This window comes from Henckelia pumila, chromosome 3, assembly GCF_033568475.1.
Source record: "Henckelia pumila isolate YLH828 chromosome 3, ASM3356847v2, whole genome shotgun sequence".
Classification (NCBI taxonomy): Eukaryota; Viridiplantae; Streptophyta; class Magnoliopsida; order Lamiales; family Gesneriaceae; genus Henckelia; species Henckelia pumila.
The window spans coordinates 42,302,922-42,318,036 of record NC_133122.1 but is presented as its reverse complement, the minus strand read 5'-3'; the positions used below and the strand labels follow the sequence as shown (position 1 = coordinate 42,318,036).

The window sequence follows — 15,115 nt, the reverse complement described above, 5'->3', positions numbered from 1 at the left end:
ATGTTACCATATAAATATTTTACGGCTATTCTTCTTCTTCTTCTTCTTTTCTTCACCCCTGCAGCTGCCAATATCATCAACACTCTACCGGGTTACCCGGATACCCTGCCATTCCACCTCGAAACCGGGTGGGTTGGGTCCATTTATATATTTCTTTATTATTTAATTTTTTTAGAATTGATTGATATATAATGTGTGAGTGAGTTTGACTTCACTTCATAGATATATCGGAGTTGGAGAAGATGAACAAGTGCAGCTATTCTATTACTTTGTTGAGTCCGAAAGAGACCCGGATAAGGATCCGATTGTGCTCTGGTTGACGGGCGGACCCGGTTGCTCTGGTTTCTCCGGTCTCGTTTATGAAATAGGTAACCATTAATGCCTCCTCTTCTTCCAATCATTTTTATTGAAAAATACAGAATATATATAGAGTTTTGTTATGTTGCCCACCAACGTCGGGTCATGTACCACCAACGTCCAACTCTGGGTCATGTACAAGTAAGTAAGTCAATCCATCTATTGTACCAATCAATTCATCTATTGTACATGATAAACACGGAGTTGGACATAGTTGATTGATATCATAACAAAACTATATATATATATATATATATCTTTATTTAATTTAAGTAATCGATATAAACATGCCAGACTTTATAATATTTTATGAATGGGATTGATCCGTGTGCGGTACCAAATCTCATGAGATATATAGGAGCTGTTTGACCTGAGTCATATGTATATTGTTTCGAAAAATTTACGATCGATGATATTAGTGAAAGAATCTCAACGGACTGAAATATTCAAGTCAAGTTGATTGAACAGGTGAACGCTCGACTAAAAATTAGTAGATTGATTAATTTCTATTAACATTTTTTTTTTTTACTAAACTTACGCAAAAAAATTTGGTTACGTCGTCAAAAGAAAGAAAAAACAAAAAAACAAGTGGAAGTGTTTGCTTGTCAGTCCGTGCAACACGTTTTATTATTATTATTAAATGCGTTAGTTGTCATGTTGTCACACGGATGATTTTTCAATCAAAATGAATATATGGGGCATACTTAATAATATAATAATATCCCATGATTTTACTACTAAGCTAGCTAGAGCCATTGCCAGCTTACCTTTGACAATAATGAAGATTAAAGAGCCTTCAAAGTATCTAAATTGATGAAATAGGTGAATTCTTGACAATAAGTTAGGAGTTCGATTCTCTCTTCCAACACCTTCTTGCACACAGAGCTTGCCTAGTGTGATTTAACTGATTAGCGTAGTTTGCAGACTATTGAGTTAATCCGGGAGTTTACCCAGAGCGCACCAAAAGGTAGCAACTGCGGGTTCCCACGTCACAAAAATAAAATAAAATTGAAGATTAAAGAAACAAAATTAATACGTTACTAATAATACGGATTTTTAAAAAAAAATTAAAAAACAAAACTCAAGTTATATTTATCGTAAATTATTTATTTATTATTGGCTCATTATATCGTGTGTACGTATATATTAAAAAACTTTGACAATTTTCTCTCACCGCACAAGTCTTTTATCTGCCATCTCTAAATCCAAAATACACGTGTGGCCTCTAGCATTACCCAAACAAAAAAGGGAAAAAAATTAAAAGAAGAGAGAATATAATATATGGCTCTTCAAATCATGTTGACCCTAAAACAGTAGAAAATTTTAACAGATAAATTTTTTTGGGAACAAATTAAACTAACTAATCAAATATCCACTAATGACAACTGAGGATCATAAATATTATTTCTCATCTTTCAAAATCATTAATTCAAAAAACGTAATGCATTGATATAAACCATATTCAAAATAGTAGAAATTACCTTAATTAAAAGATTAGATTTAGTGGTCTCGTGTGAGGATTAAATTATTTTATCTGCAATATGCACAGCACAGGTCCATTGAGGTTTGATATTCAAAGTTTTGATGGAAGTTTACCTCCTCTAATTCTCAACCCATATTCATGGACAAAGGTTAGTTTGGAACATACTTTTTTTTTTTTAACGATGTGGATACCAGTCGCTATCCTTCGGTGCATGTAAATCCGGAATAACGCAACAGGCTGCAAACAACATTGATACATGTATACTTGCATGCACTTGATTAATGTAACTGACAAAACAAGTATATATGGTTCATATGTTTTGTAGGTTGCCAATATCATATTTATAGACTCGCCGGTTGGGACTGGATTCTCCTATGCAACAACCTCAGAAGGTTTCAATTCCTCCGATACTAAATCCACTTTGGATAACTACACATTCTTGAAGAAGGTAAGTTTTTTTTTTTCTTTTGAGGCCCGGAATTAAAAACCTTTTTGGCACGTCACAAACTAGAATGATCAGACCGTTTTTGGCTAAAACAATAGAGACAAGAAAATATAACTAGGACCATCGACTAAAACTCGAAAATTTTGTTCCATCTATCCGGAGATATAACCACGCTTTGGTAATATTTATCTACTTTTTGGTTATATATGGTGATACGAAGGTGACAACTTTTCAAGTTTTTGAGAACTGGGAGGTCCTTAGGTGACTTGGGAAGAGATTATATATGTTAATGAAGTTGGATTATTTAATTAATGGGGTTCTCAAATTGAAAATAAATAAAATACTAACTGGATTATTTTGAGAAATGAAGTTTCATTTTCATTTTTAAAGTAATATACATCATGCTTTGTTTATGATGCAGTGGTTATCAAACCATCCAAGATTCGTCAAGAATCGACTGTACATTGGAGGTGACTCCTATGGAGGCAAAACTGTGACTTTGCTTGCTTTAGAAATTGCAAATGGTAATTTTTACTATCAACTAATAGTTATATTTCTCAATTTAAGTTTTTTGACAGAATTAAGTATGTGTTGTTATAGTATATCCTGTTATTCATCCAGCCATTTGACCATGTCGCGATGTAAACTAATTAGGAAATGAAGGAGGGCTGGAGCAACGAATGAACCTCAAAGTACGCATTCAAACTTAAATTTATGATTTCGACCATGTTTAGTTATTTCAACTGTGGCGAAAAATGAACCAGGGATATTTCATTGGAAATCCTTGGGCAGATAAAGAGTTGGATAGTAACGAAAGGATCCCTTATGCTAATCGAATGGGACTCATATCGGATGAATATTTTGAGGTAGGCCCCAAATCCTTCCTGGGATCTTTTATAGAGACCGAGTTGAGTTTACATTTGATTATACTCATCTGATTAATTTGACTCATGGGAACTCGTGAACTTGAGCATTAAACTAGCTAGAGTAGCATGTTTAAGGCGAAGTTTCTCAGGTTAGAGCTTGAAAATTTTCAAATATTAACCGAATTATGGGATGGACTCCATCGAGGAATGGAAGTAAAATGCACACTTTCAGCAAACGTTCTAATACAAGGAAGAAACCATTGAGGTATACATGTACTAATGTACAAACAGTTGTAATTTTCCCAGTGGGAGAAATAAATGATCACTTGCATTTAGTTGTGGAACTTTTTCAGAAACAAGTAAATATAAATTATTCAAGTTCAAGTTGCTTAACAAATGCTTGATCTTGAGTATACGCATGTTATTGTTCGATTCAACCAGAAACTAAATACCTCTAGTTCGAGTCGAACATTGATTTAGCCACTTATACACATGTTATTGTAAAAAGACACAATGTTGCATGCAAGGTAATATCAAATATGTATATGAGGGGTGAATTCTTTTCCTATTTTCAGCTAGCAAAGAGCAGCTGTAATGGGAACTACATCGATGAAGACCCAAGTAATGCACAATGCCGCTATGCTCTTGAACTATGTGATGAGGTAAAATAAGAAACTACAAAAACTATAAAAGTATGTTTGATCATTTTATCTTGGAAGAATGATTTTTCGGTGTAAGTGTTGAATAATGTCAGCGTGGTTGGATAAAATTTCTAAAAATGTAATTTTTGGCTAGAAAATATGATATAATAATAACAGAGTATTTTTGGAAACGGTGAAAACCTTAGCTAAAATTACTGACCATTTTCGAGAATATGAAAATGATTCGAAACTTGGTTTGGAGAAAGTGAATGAAAATAAAATGATGTTTTTAATATATGTTTTAGGGGATGAGAAACTATTTCAAGAAAATGGAAACCAAGCACTCCTTGCATGTTCTTCATTTTCTTTTCTCTATGATTTATGGCAGTGGTTACTGTTATTCATATATGCAGTGCACAAAGAACATCAAACGCTCCCACATTTTGGATCCAAACTGTAATCTGTTTTCACCAAAACACGATCGTATCCTAGAAGATGATCCAGACGATTTCCTCTTCATGTTCAAAGAAGAGGAGCAATGGTGTCGTGTAATTTCTTCAACTTTTCCTATGGCATGTCTTCTTAGTATATGAAAAATGACTAACTCTTTAACATAAATTTTGGAAACTCCAGCATGCGTTTAACGTGTTAAAAATCTCCAATGTTTGACAGATAAATTATTGGTTATTTTTTTATGATTTATACAAAATATATGAACCTATTCCCAAGTAAGTTGTATGAATTCTTACTTTTGAAGATTTTACCATTTCAATAGAAGTATCTTAAAAAACTTTTGATCCTAAACGGGTTTAATGGATATAATTATTTGCTGAAGTTTTTTGAATATGAATACTGTTTTAAGAGTTGTTTTATTTATAATCCTTAAAAGATGTGACTATGAATTTCTATGGTGCTTTAAGGATGAAATCTTGTTGGTTGTAGAATAATAATTACGTGGAATCTGTTGTCTGGGCAAATGATCAAACTGTGCAAGAGGCTCTTTACATCAGAAATGTATGCACTACCTCAAAAGGAAGAACTTTTTTAATTTTATTTTTTTGATAAAACAACTTTTTTTTATCTAATGAATGTATGACTTTATTTCAACTACTAAGGGAACCATAAGAGAATGGAAAAGATGTAACAGGAGCTTACCTGGATACGAGCATGACGTCGATAGCGTCATCCGGTATCATCAGATTCTGAATCAGAAAGGCTTTGGAAGTTTGGTGTACAGGTGAGTCTCATTTACTTTTTTCCTTCTTGTATCAGTTTTCTACTGTGGACGAAATTGAGCTCAGGAGTTGGCATAAAGATAATTTTCGTTGGTCACAAAACAATATAAGTTACAGTCTGAGCTAAAATTTTGTATTTGTTATCTCCAGTGGGGATCATGATATGCTTGTTCCATACATAGCCACTTTAAAATGGATACACTCTCTCAATCTCACCGTTAAAGATAAATGGAGGCCATGGACCGTCGATGGCCAAGTCGCAGGGTTCACTTTAAATTCTTGATCCTGTTTTTCAAAATTATTTTTGAAATATGTTAATTTGCTATGTTCCTGTTATAGATACACGGAGAAACACAAAGGAGAAGAAGCCTATATCACCTTCGTTACTGTGAAGGCAAGAAAAATCAGCTCTATTATATATTTATAGGGCCGGGATGGCGCGACGTAGATGGTAAGAGGGTGATTATATATATATAGATGTAACTGAATGCTCTTGTTTTGCAGGGTGCAGGTCACACAGCTCCAGAATACATGCCCAAACAGTGTCTTGCCATGATAAAAAGATGGCTCTCTTTGTTTCCACTGTAGAGGAAAATGTTGGTATGGATTGTCGACATGGTGATCTATGCCTGATTGGTACTAAATTAGAAGAGTATTGCCGATGGTATGTATCAGCATAATTTGCTTATGAATCACACGATGAATAATTACATTTTATATGTATAAAATATAAGTTGTATAATTTGGATTTATAAGTTAAGTATATTATATATTTTAAGAGTATATTTGTAATTTGACTTGACGACAACCAGATAATTCCCAGAATATGCGCTTAGATAATATAGAAGCAAATATATATATACATGAACATATGGTTCCATCCACACTGATCAACCCAAGTACCCAACACCCTTCGATAACTGATAATATAGAAACATATGTATGAACCAGGAGAGCAATCAGCAAGTCCCGTGGCCTAGACGCATATATAAAAAATGCGCATGAGTATGCATGCGCATGCACTCTTCTTTTCCTTTGTCCATGGAATGGAAGAGCGACTAGAATCATACACGTACCAATCGGTGACTTGGCAACAAAAGATGAGGCACAGCAGGACGCTAATGTCTCCTACGGAATCTTTGTGTCTCGTTTTCCTCTTCAGAATCTGCAACACATGCTGCAAGAACCTCGCTTGATGGTGAAGAACAATCACTCTCATTTTTCTCATTGTCAGCACTGGATTTGACCTCAAGAAAAGTGTTTTCCCCATTATGTGCTTCAATTATGATAGAAGCCACAGCAGAAGTTGAGCCAATTTCGAATTGAACATCCATTTCGGATTTATTGAAACGTCTAACTGAGTAGGGGGAAGGCAAAGATACACTATTACCATCAGCTTCACGTAAGCTTGCTGCAAATGGTGGTCGAAAAGTTGTGGGCTTTTCATGTGCTTCGTCCTGTTTCAATTAAAAGAGATCCAAAAAGATATCATTTTGTTTACTTGCCTGGGTGATCTCCAAATCAAGGGATACTCTCTTTACAAAATACAACATAAAAAAACATAAAAGGAATCAAGCAAAAGCATGGCATGGAACCAAATAAAAAGAAGAGGCAAATTTCGTGTAAGAAGATTTTGAGCATATTGCATCATGGTAAGTTTACATGGAAATCTTAGATAACTTTTCGTTGGATATTATTAACCCAAGCACAATTAGCTAGACTCGTGTTAGCAAAATCGTTGAAATTGAAGTTTTTTCACGCAAATCATGTTTTCTCTTATATGCAAAAAAAAAAAAGAAAAAAAAATCAAAACTCGTGTCAGGGAACTGATTTGCATTTTCAATTACATCCATCAATTTCCATGAATTTTCAAATAGAAACTGAATTTTCACGTATTCTCAAAATAGCTAACAAGAACTCCTTAAAAAGTAACATTATCGAAATATATACCAAAACAAATATTCCATACCTTGATTGACAGCAGCGGCTCAAAAAGTTGACAACATTCATCACTTGCTGACTTTGCAAAATCACTTGGCTCTAACATGCCCACAAAAGGTTGCTGCCCACCTGTGCTGGTATATGTCATGTGAATTTGTTGATCAACATTGGAGTCATACGTTTTGCCACAACACACGTCTTTCACGATGGTTTCCTTCACGAACTCTGCGCTATTATCTTCCTTATTCACATTATCAACTGGAAGACATATGTTACTACATACAGCAGAAGGATCTTCCCCAACATCATCTCCAACTAATCTATAAATCAAATTTCGAATATGATAACGTTTTTTGAGAGACACCTCAGCAGGCAGGAATAAATTCTCGTTAAGCTGCATAAACAGATAGGTAAAGTCAAATTTCCAATATTAGTTTAGTTATTTAACTGCAGCAATGTCCCCAATAGAAAATTGATTAATTTAATCCAAAACTGTCTTCTAGGTCGTTCAGTAGCTAACACTCATCAAAAGCCAACAAAAACATAATGCAGCAGACATGTTTCAAAGCTGATAACTAAAGCTAACAAAATGTTCAGTAACACAAAAATGGCTCCTCCGTTGGTCGTTAAAGGCAATTTGACTGAATACATACCAAAAATATGCACCCTGTTCATTGAATGTGTTCTTCAATGAATTGTACTGCACTCAATTTTCAGAAGCGACAAACACTCATATTCACAAAAACATCATTTCAGAACCGAAGCATGACTCAGCTTTGATGTGTTTATGAATACTCTAAAGTGATGACAAACGCTTTAATCCATGCAGCAAAAGGGCTAAAAAAATGTTGACAAAATAACGTGTTGTTAAGTTTGCTAAAAATGCAAACTATCTTTTTATCCATGTTTACGCACTATCCCTCTCTATGGATTATTTTATACAACATGAATGGTTAAAGCAGAGCGTGCTTCTTTTTATTGATCAGGGATTCAGAGTAGTAAACATGTTGGCCATAGTCTGGCACTGATACCAGCTACTTCAGCAAGATAGAGTTGAAACAGTCAATAGAAACAACTGGAGAAAAAATCAATTGTCTCAGCGCCATTTATACTGGAACTGTTAGGCCATTTTGTCCCCCACATCATCTGCTACTTCATTCGTCACTTCCTTCTTCCAGTGGGAGGACAAAAGACAAACAGTTTTTCAAAGAATAATTATCATTAAGAATAATTATCATTATTCTCTCAACCAAAAATTCAACATGTGAGTGAAAAATATAAACCAAACGTGCAAAATATACCACAAACTTAAACCCACGTAATCCATTTCAGCCAAGTTCGAAAAGATTGATAGTAAAATTCATGCCCAAAGTTCCAAGTGAGACAAAGAAACTCACCCAGTCAGCATATTTTCTTGTGCTGAAATTAGTAGCCAGTTGAAGAAATTGCTCTGCATAATGAAGCAAGAAGAGGCCACAATCAAAAAAGTTTTCTTGTTGTGGCACCTGAGAAACACAAAATTATGAAAAGAGAGAAAAGTTCAGATTTGTTGATAAATTGCGAATTGAGATGGAACAGAGGTATGAAATTTCCATTTCTATCCAATTCACATGAAAATTTAGGGTCTCCATATTTGTACCAACAATAAACATGAAAAACATCGATCAATGAAGGCAAATATCATACCCGCTTACACATTGAAAAAACAAGAAAAAACCTTAACTATGGAAAAGAGCCTGTGTATTACATTTAAACAACATAACCAATTTCAAAGTCCTGTATCCGTTTTAAAACCAATTTCAAACTTGTCTCCCTCAAAATGCGAATTAATATCCAATTGACTCTTTCACATAGATATGTGACCCCAACCAAATATCCCATCTCATTAGAATTCTGTTAATACTTTACATTATCCATGCACAGGAAAAACATGGTCATTAAAATTTCCTAAGCGGTCCTTAAACGAGTTTCCTATCCACAATGAAAGATGATTTAAAGATATTACGTGTAACCCTCAAAAAGTTAGTTATACAAATGTGTAACTTTAAGGGCAACACTAAGGTGAATTCACTAGTGGATTAAGCCAGAAAGAAACAGACCTGAAGGACAACAAAAGGTAAATTCAAGAACTTTACTGACACATCGGCCTCCAGTTCCTTATGTCGCTCTTTCCATTCTTCCAACAAGTAACTGCCATTTTCAAGATAAGAACACTTGGATGTGTTATATGACTAGGGAAAATAGCAAACAAGAAAGTAAACCCCAATCATCAAATAGGAAAGATTGAAAATATATAATATATAATATGTAAAAATCTGATCACCAACAAATCAGAATTTCTATCACAGTTGGATGATCCAATAGTTATAAGGGCTTTTTGGTTTTTAAATTATAAATACACGGGGGAGACCAAAATTTCAAAATAAAACACACGCAGATTGAAAAAAACAAAAAGCCCCTATTCACTATCAGATCATTTACTCTTATTTCTCGTCCAAAGTATTCACAGTTATTGGGATACCTAGTTTTTAAAATAAAACACAGTGGGGTTAGAAATCTAACTGCCCCCATAGTTATAAAATACATAGAGAGGACTAGTTTTCAAACGGGGTTAGAAATTTAACTGCCTCTGTAGTTATATCCTGTCACATGGTTCATCGATCTTTTTTTCTTGATACCAGCATAAAGTGTCAAGCAGGACCATTCTACATAGTGTTAACTAAAATAAGGTCCAAGTCATGCTATTTTAATTGAGTTATTTGGGAAAAAGATCTAAGATCACAAGAGAGCATACATGATATAAATTTTGCTAGAGTAGTTCAGTTTCTCGCAATGACCAGAAATATTTTTTTTGCACCAGCCATAGTGATGTTCAAGTGGGATAATAATTGCAAACAAGCACCTTCTGAACATATTCACTGACAAAGATTTGTTGAATCAGCCCATTCCCAAGAGGACTATTAAACCAATCCACCATTTTCAGGCTGCAGCTCTAGGTTTTCAAAGTTAAACTTATTCCATGGTTGATTAACCATGTTTATCTCTCTCAACACCCATTGAAATTCCTTGACATATTCTCCATTGATGGAAATGTAGAAAGATTCAACTGGTTTAGGACAATGCGACTAGTTTATCATAAAATCAAGTACCAGCAGCTTACCTTTGAATAAGGTTTTCAAACCCTATATGGATTCCCCGGAGAGAATCCATGTGTAAAATGCATGTCATCTCAGATGAGTTGTCCATATCTTTTGCTGCAATGGACCCATATTTCAAGCCGAGGAAATAGCAGAGTTTAACAACACAAATTGAAATATAGAATGCAAAGAAATCATGCCTTTAAAATTAGCCACTTTTCCAGGATGGCAGATGACAATCAAACTCCAATGAAAACTGCCAAAAGTGGAAAACCAATCATGAAGATTAAACCTAAGACTTAAATATTTGACAGTACCTTAATGGCATTATTTACCTGAAATTTACAGGAATTAATACGTAATCTTTTTCAAACAGATTTACATTTCTAGTCCATTTTTGAACACGCTGAAAAGCTTTTTTTCCATCTCGAGCTCTCGATGGATCTTGATCCAGATCAGCAAGCTTCCGAAAGAAAAATGCGTTGAAAGCATGGAACTTGTGCCGCTCCACTGATGCCATTCTATTTAAAAGATATCTGCAAGTCAGTCACGAGACAGTCAATATGCTTTGATTATCAAATTTTTTAAAAGAAAGTATCAATCAAAATTATTTCATAAGAAAGTATCAACAGCTCAGTGTTCTTGTTTAAGACAACCTATATAAGATCAATTAAATATGTAGTTGCAGATTTTATATGTGCATATCCTCAATAATGTACTAGACCAAGAACATAGAAGCCCAAGCCAAAACGTGTTTCACAGAAAGAAGTCAAACACCCCTTGGATTATAAAGCCAAATAATCTTCTTCTTTGGATTGTGAAATATAAGGAAAGAAAACAGACATCACAAGCAGTATTGAACTTAAAAACTAACAGTGATATCCAAGTTCCACGAGAAAGGAAGGAAAAGAAATGACAATTATCACGCAAAACCGGTAAGGCCCATTATTGATATAACATAGCTATGGGCCACAGGGAATCCAACCATACGTGAAAAACTTACTTAATATAGAAGTCAATAACAGTATCGTTGATAAATGTCCTTGGCTGCAACAAATCAACATCCTTCTTACTTATGCAGACAGCATCAGGATCACCTTTCGGATATATTATGTCTTCAAAGGTCACGTCAGAACTATTTACACTGATAATCCATAAAAAAAAACATCTGTCACATAATCAAAGCTTTAAAGCAGCATAGAAACTGCTAAAGATAATTGAGATTGACATGTCATTAGATGCATGCAATGTTTGGTGGCCTAGATGATTCGTTAAACAGAAATATAGCTCACTGGTTTAACTATGGGACCAACCATTACTCTTAGTGGCATCAAAGTTTAAACCATATACTTGATATGTCTTATTTCATTTCCTCAATGAGTTTGTATGTCAACATAACCACCATCAATGTTCCAACACATCCCAAGAACTACATCATTTTTTTTGTTTTTGATTGCACCTCTCATTTTTCCGAAAGGCCTTGATAAAAACTAGAGTAAAACATGAATTGGTTTTTCCTTCTAAGTGGACAAATTTTATGCCATCAAGCCAATGGCTCTTTGGCATTCACAGTTTGTCAACTTAGATTGAATGCTTTTATGATAAATACAGGTATTTTGCCTGAAATGATTTGCTAGCAAAACCAGACCAAAGATGAGGCTCAGTGGTCTCGACTATCCAGCCCAATCAGGGTTTTTGAAACCTGCCTGTGATGCCAACTAGAAGACAGTGTTTTAAAGGGCAGAAACTAAACTTTCTTTTCCAAACAAAAAAATGAGAAAAAAAAATTTCAATCACCCAAAATACTTAACATAAATTTTGTCAACAAATAACTTACTGCGCAATAGTTTCCCAAGCGGCTTCATATTTTGGATCCAATGATTTGATCTCTTCCATTTTTTTGGACCACTGAGAGTTACCAAGAAGAACAAATTCTAGTTCAACCATCTCTGCATCTAGTGGAGAAAAAGCCTTGAATCTTGGTCAAAAAACAATTCATAGCATGTGGATGTGCTCGTATCAATCATCGATCAATAACAGAAATGTGCAATAAGGGAATTAAGATGAGGTCATTTATAATTTAAATTTAAATTTCACCTGCACATGTCCATGTCGGCAAGTATAAAGAAGCAACAAACTAACTAACCTACCATTTGACTATTTGAATGGCTACTAATGAACATAACAGAATAAACGTTTTGATGGACCAATTATGTTGCAGCCCGCAGGCATGAGCTGCCACCATCTCCATTCAATAATGCACCAATCGGATTTCACTCACTATGTGCTGGAGATAAAATGGGTTCTTAAAGCATTGCACCGTCACTATCCATGCCAACAAATTACAAGTCACATTAATCTGCTTTCCCATAGAAGATACCAGCCCATTATCCAAAAATACATGCTATATACTATTTATTGACTTGATGGTCATCCTATTAATAACTATGTTTGCCTGACTGCAAAACCTGAATAAACCAGAAAGCTAGAAGAATTTAAATCACATCCCAGGCGATGAGGCTAGCAAAGCATTTACATTTTACGCCAGAGTGGAACCTTCTGGAAGAAAGAAAAGAATTTCAGAGTCATTGCTTAAAAGAAAGATTTCAGAGTAATTGCTTAGAAGAAACATTCAATCCTTGAGCTGTATGAAATGCAGAGAAACTACATTTTTAAAACATCAATTAGGATACATTGCGAACAAACCTGAATCGAAATTATAAGCTCCAGAGACATTTTCATCCCTAGATTTTAATTGAAGGTTCACAAAATCTGCTTCCACCTGTATGTTGAATTGCCAACAAAAATCATGCTGATGAAGGAAGCTAGATCTGTTTTACAGGTATAGGAAGAAGTCAAGGTAAAATTAAATTCAAGATGGTTAACTATTATGCTCACACTTTCACGTGGATGGTACTCAATTTTCATGATATCATCTATCGACCATTCAAGACAATGAGGATTTTTTTCTTCGCAGAGCAATGATCCATTCAGTTTGATACACCTTTGCGAAAATGTCAAGTGACATTTTGTATAAGATTTACTCCGATATTTAACGTAATTGGGAGCAATGACAACCACTGCTTCCTGCAAAACATAACAGAAGGAAATGTAGATATCAAACAATTAAACCATTATCCAACACACGCGGAGAGAAGAGGTTTTGCAAACATCCATTCCAAATGTGTAAGAAAATAATTTACTTATCATGGACATTGGTATTATCATGGATTACACAATAGAGAATTTAAGATTCAGAAGTTCCAAAAACTCTTGTATACAGAAACTTTGCAAGTTCCACATCCTCTAAGTGATATAGCTTAACCAAAAACATAGATGTGCATTAGTATGCTTACACAATCATTCACATTGGTGACATGATCTGATGATAGTTCTTCAACTGACCCTGCAAAAGATCGAGAAACTTAGAAATTGTACTGGTTCCTGAAACAGAAATAAAATTAACCAAATAAATGCTTGAAATTAATCCAGTTACGCAAGTTACCTCCATTTGCTGCTAAATCAAAATAAATGGTTGATTTCATTTCACCATCATCAGAATTTCCACAAAGTACCTTGTTCTACATGAGAAGGAAATAGATAGATTCATCTTTGATATAATTGTCAAAGCAAAAAAGTCAAATATGACTTAATACAATGTAAAATGATATTTAACTCTTTACATGCTTCTTGCCAGATCCTTTTCCATATCGAAAGGAATTTTCTTCACCGGAAAATAATTCAGAATCATGATGATTTTGAGAATACAAGGGCCGCCATCTACAGTTCGAAGAATCATGCAATACCGAAACATCAGATGTAAAAGTTTCATCTTTCAAAGAATCATCACTAACATCAACAGCTGATGATTTTTTCCGAGAATCATGTTGTGAAGTCGTGTTTCCTCGAGTAACTGCGAAAATTGAGCAAGAATTCCACAAGAAGGATTTTTATAATACTCAGAGACAAATCAAATTGAATTGAAAATAACCCCCCAAAAAATGTACAAAACAACTTTTTTAAAAAATAAAAACAAAAGACTAGTTAATATACACTTCAATTTTCCGTACGCTCACAGATTTTCCCGCTACACAAATTCAACACCATTAGGATCTACATAATTGAATTGATTAATTTTCAATACATGAGTTTAAATCCATTTAACTTGTTTATAATCTCACATCCCCCAATTCTCAATATTAGCTCTTGCATCAGTGACATAACTGATTTCAAATGCGGACAAATCATTATCCAGGTCACTTAAAATTCAAACTTAAAGTCATCACTCCAGATTAAGTCCGGCCATCCAAACACACATCCACGCAAATCAAATCCTCCATCCAAAAGCGACCACAAAATACACAAAATTTCGATATTTCCCCCAATATGCTAACGTATACATCAGCCTAGAAGGCTAGAACTAAAGAAACCCCGTACCAGTCTCTAACACAGTATCAAAAGCATCAGTCCTCTTCAGTCAATGAACTTAGCGTGCATGACACACTCGCAGAAGAACATACATAATCTAGGGATGTGGGCTTACAGAAAGACAAGAAATGGTATTTGTCGACGGGATGATGATGATCGTGTTTCCTGGAACGGGTTTTATTTTCAAATTTAGATAGCGTACGGTGAGAATCCACCTCCACGCGCTCGTCATCTTCGGCGAATTCGAACACTGAAAATTTATTTTTACTGCTCCCGCCGCCTTGATCGCCGCGGCCGGTGGTCTTTCCGCGGCTTTCGACGGCGGACAAAGGCTTTACATTTCTCGTTTTGCGCATATTGATTTGATTGATCAAAACTTGGATTTGGCCTACTTCAGAAATATTTGTAGACTCTATAAAGGCAATTTTGTGCGAGGATTTTGAAAAATTATATTATATTTAAATTAAAAAAATTCTAGAAATAGTTTTAAGGTAATTAATCAGAATATTTATTTGAACAATAAATGTCTTTTCATTTAATTACTAGAATATATCATGTTTTATAAATATTTTTGGATTTTTT

The 15,115-nt window shown here is 34.5% G+C and overlaps 2 protein-coding genes across 3 annotated transcripts; one reads left to right on the top strand and one right to left on the bottom strand.

Annotated features, from left to right (window-relative positions):
* LOC140886136 (serine carboxypeptidase-like 13) lies at positions 1–5,769 on the top strand. Of its 2 annotated transcripts, XM_073292642.1 has the most exons (14): positions 1–128; positions 223–368; positions 1,912–1,988; positions 2,166–2,288; positions 2,707–2,809; positions 2,940–2,977; positions 3,050–3,151; positions 3,727–3,813; positions 4,206–4,340; positions 4,735–4,806; positions 4,908–5,029; positions 5,178–5,291; positions 5,367–5,421; positions 5,532–5,769. In XM_073292642.1, exons 1-14 carry the CDS (start codon positions 1–3, stop codon positions 5,613–5,615), a joined length of 1,386 nt encoding a protein of 461 aa, XP_073148743.1. In that variant the 3' UTR covers positions 5,616–5,769. The 2 variants fall into 2 exon arrangements, with proteins under 2 accessions (XP_073148743.1, XP_073148744.1); XM_073292643.1 differs by lacking the exon at positions 5,178–5,291.
* A 74-nt stretch (positions 5,770–5,843) lies between these two features.
* On the bottom strand, positions 5,844–14,908 carry LOC140886134 (probable ubiquitin-like-specific protease 2A). The gene is made up of 15 exons (XM_073292640.1): positions 14,649–14,908; positions 13,789–14,018; positions 13,611–13,686; positions 13,462–13,511; positions 13,004–13,192; positions 12,812–12,887; positions 11,943–12,060; positions 11,109–11,249; positions 10,441–10,641; positions 10,306–10,361; positions 10,129–10,222; positions 9,068–9,158; positions 8,366–8,473; positions 6,997–7,362; positions 5,844–6,484 (listed from the first exon to the last, which is right to left on the bottom strand). Exons 1-15 carry the CDS (start codon positions 14,887–14,889, stop codon positions 6,146–6,148), a joined length of 2,376 nt encoding a protein of 791 aa, XP_073148741.1. The 5' UTR covers positions 14,890–14,908; the 3' UTR covers positions 5,844–6,145.
* Between the last annotated feature and the right edge of the window lie 207 nt (positions 14,909–15,115).

What these genes read in the sequence shown, in the direction of transcription:
- LOC140886136 (XM_073292642.1), top strand. Translation starts at nt 1, where the DNA reads ATGTTACCATATAAATATTTTACGGCTATTCTTCTTCTTCTTCTTCTT. An exon ending in CCATTCCACCTCGAAACCGG is followed by an intron (nt 129 to 222) that starts GTGGGTTGGGTC and finishes TTCACTTCATAG; the next exon opens with ATATATCGGAGTTGGAGAAG. An exon ending in TCACCTTCGTTACTGTGAAG is followed by an intron (nt 5,422 to 5,531) that starts GCAAGAAAAATC and finishes CTTGTTTTGCAG; the next exon opens with GGTGCAGGTCACACAGCTCC.
- LOC140886134 (XM_073292640.1), bottom strand. Translation starts at nt 14,889, where the DNA reads ATGCGCAAAACGAGAAATGTAAAGCCTTTGTCCGCCGTCGAAAGCCGC. An exon ending in TGATTTAGCAGCAAATGGAG is followed by an intron (nt 13,512 to 13,610) that starts GTAACTTGCGTA and finishes GATCTTTTGCAG; the next exon opens with GGTCAGTTGAAGAACTATCA. An exon ending in AGCCGCTGCTGTCAATCAAG is followed by an intron (nt 6,485 to 6,996) that starts GTATGGAATATT and finishes TAATTGAAACAG; the next exon opens with GACGAAGCACATGAAAAGCC.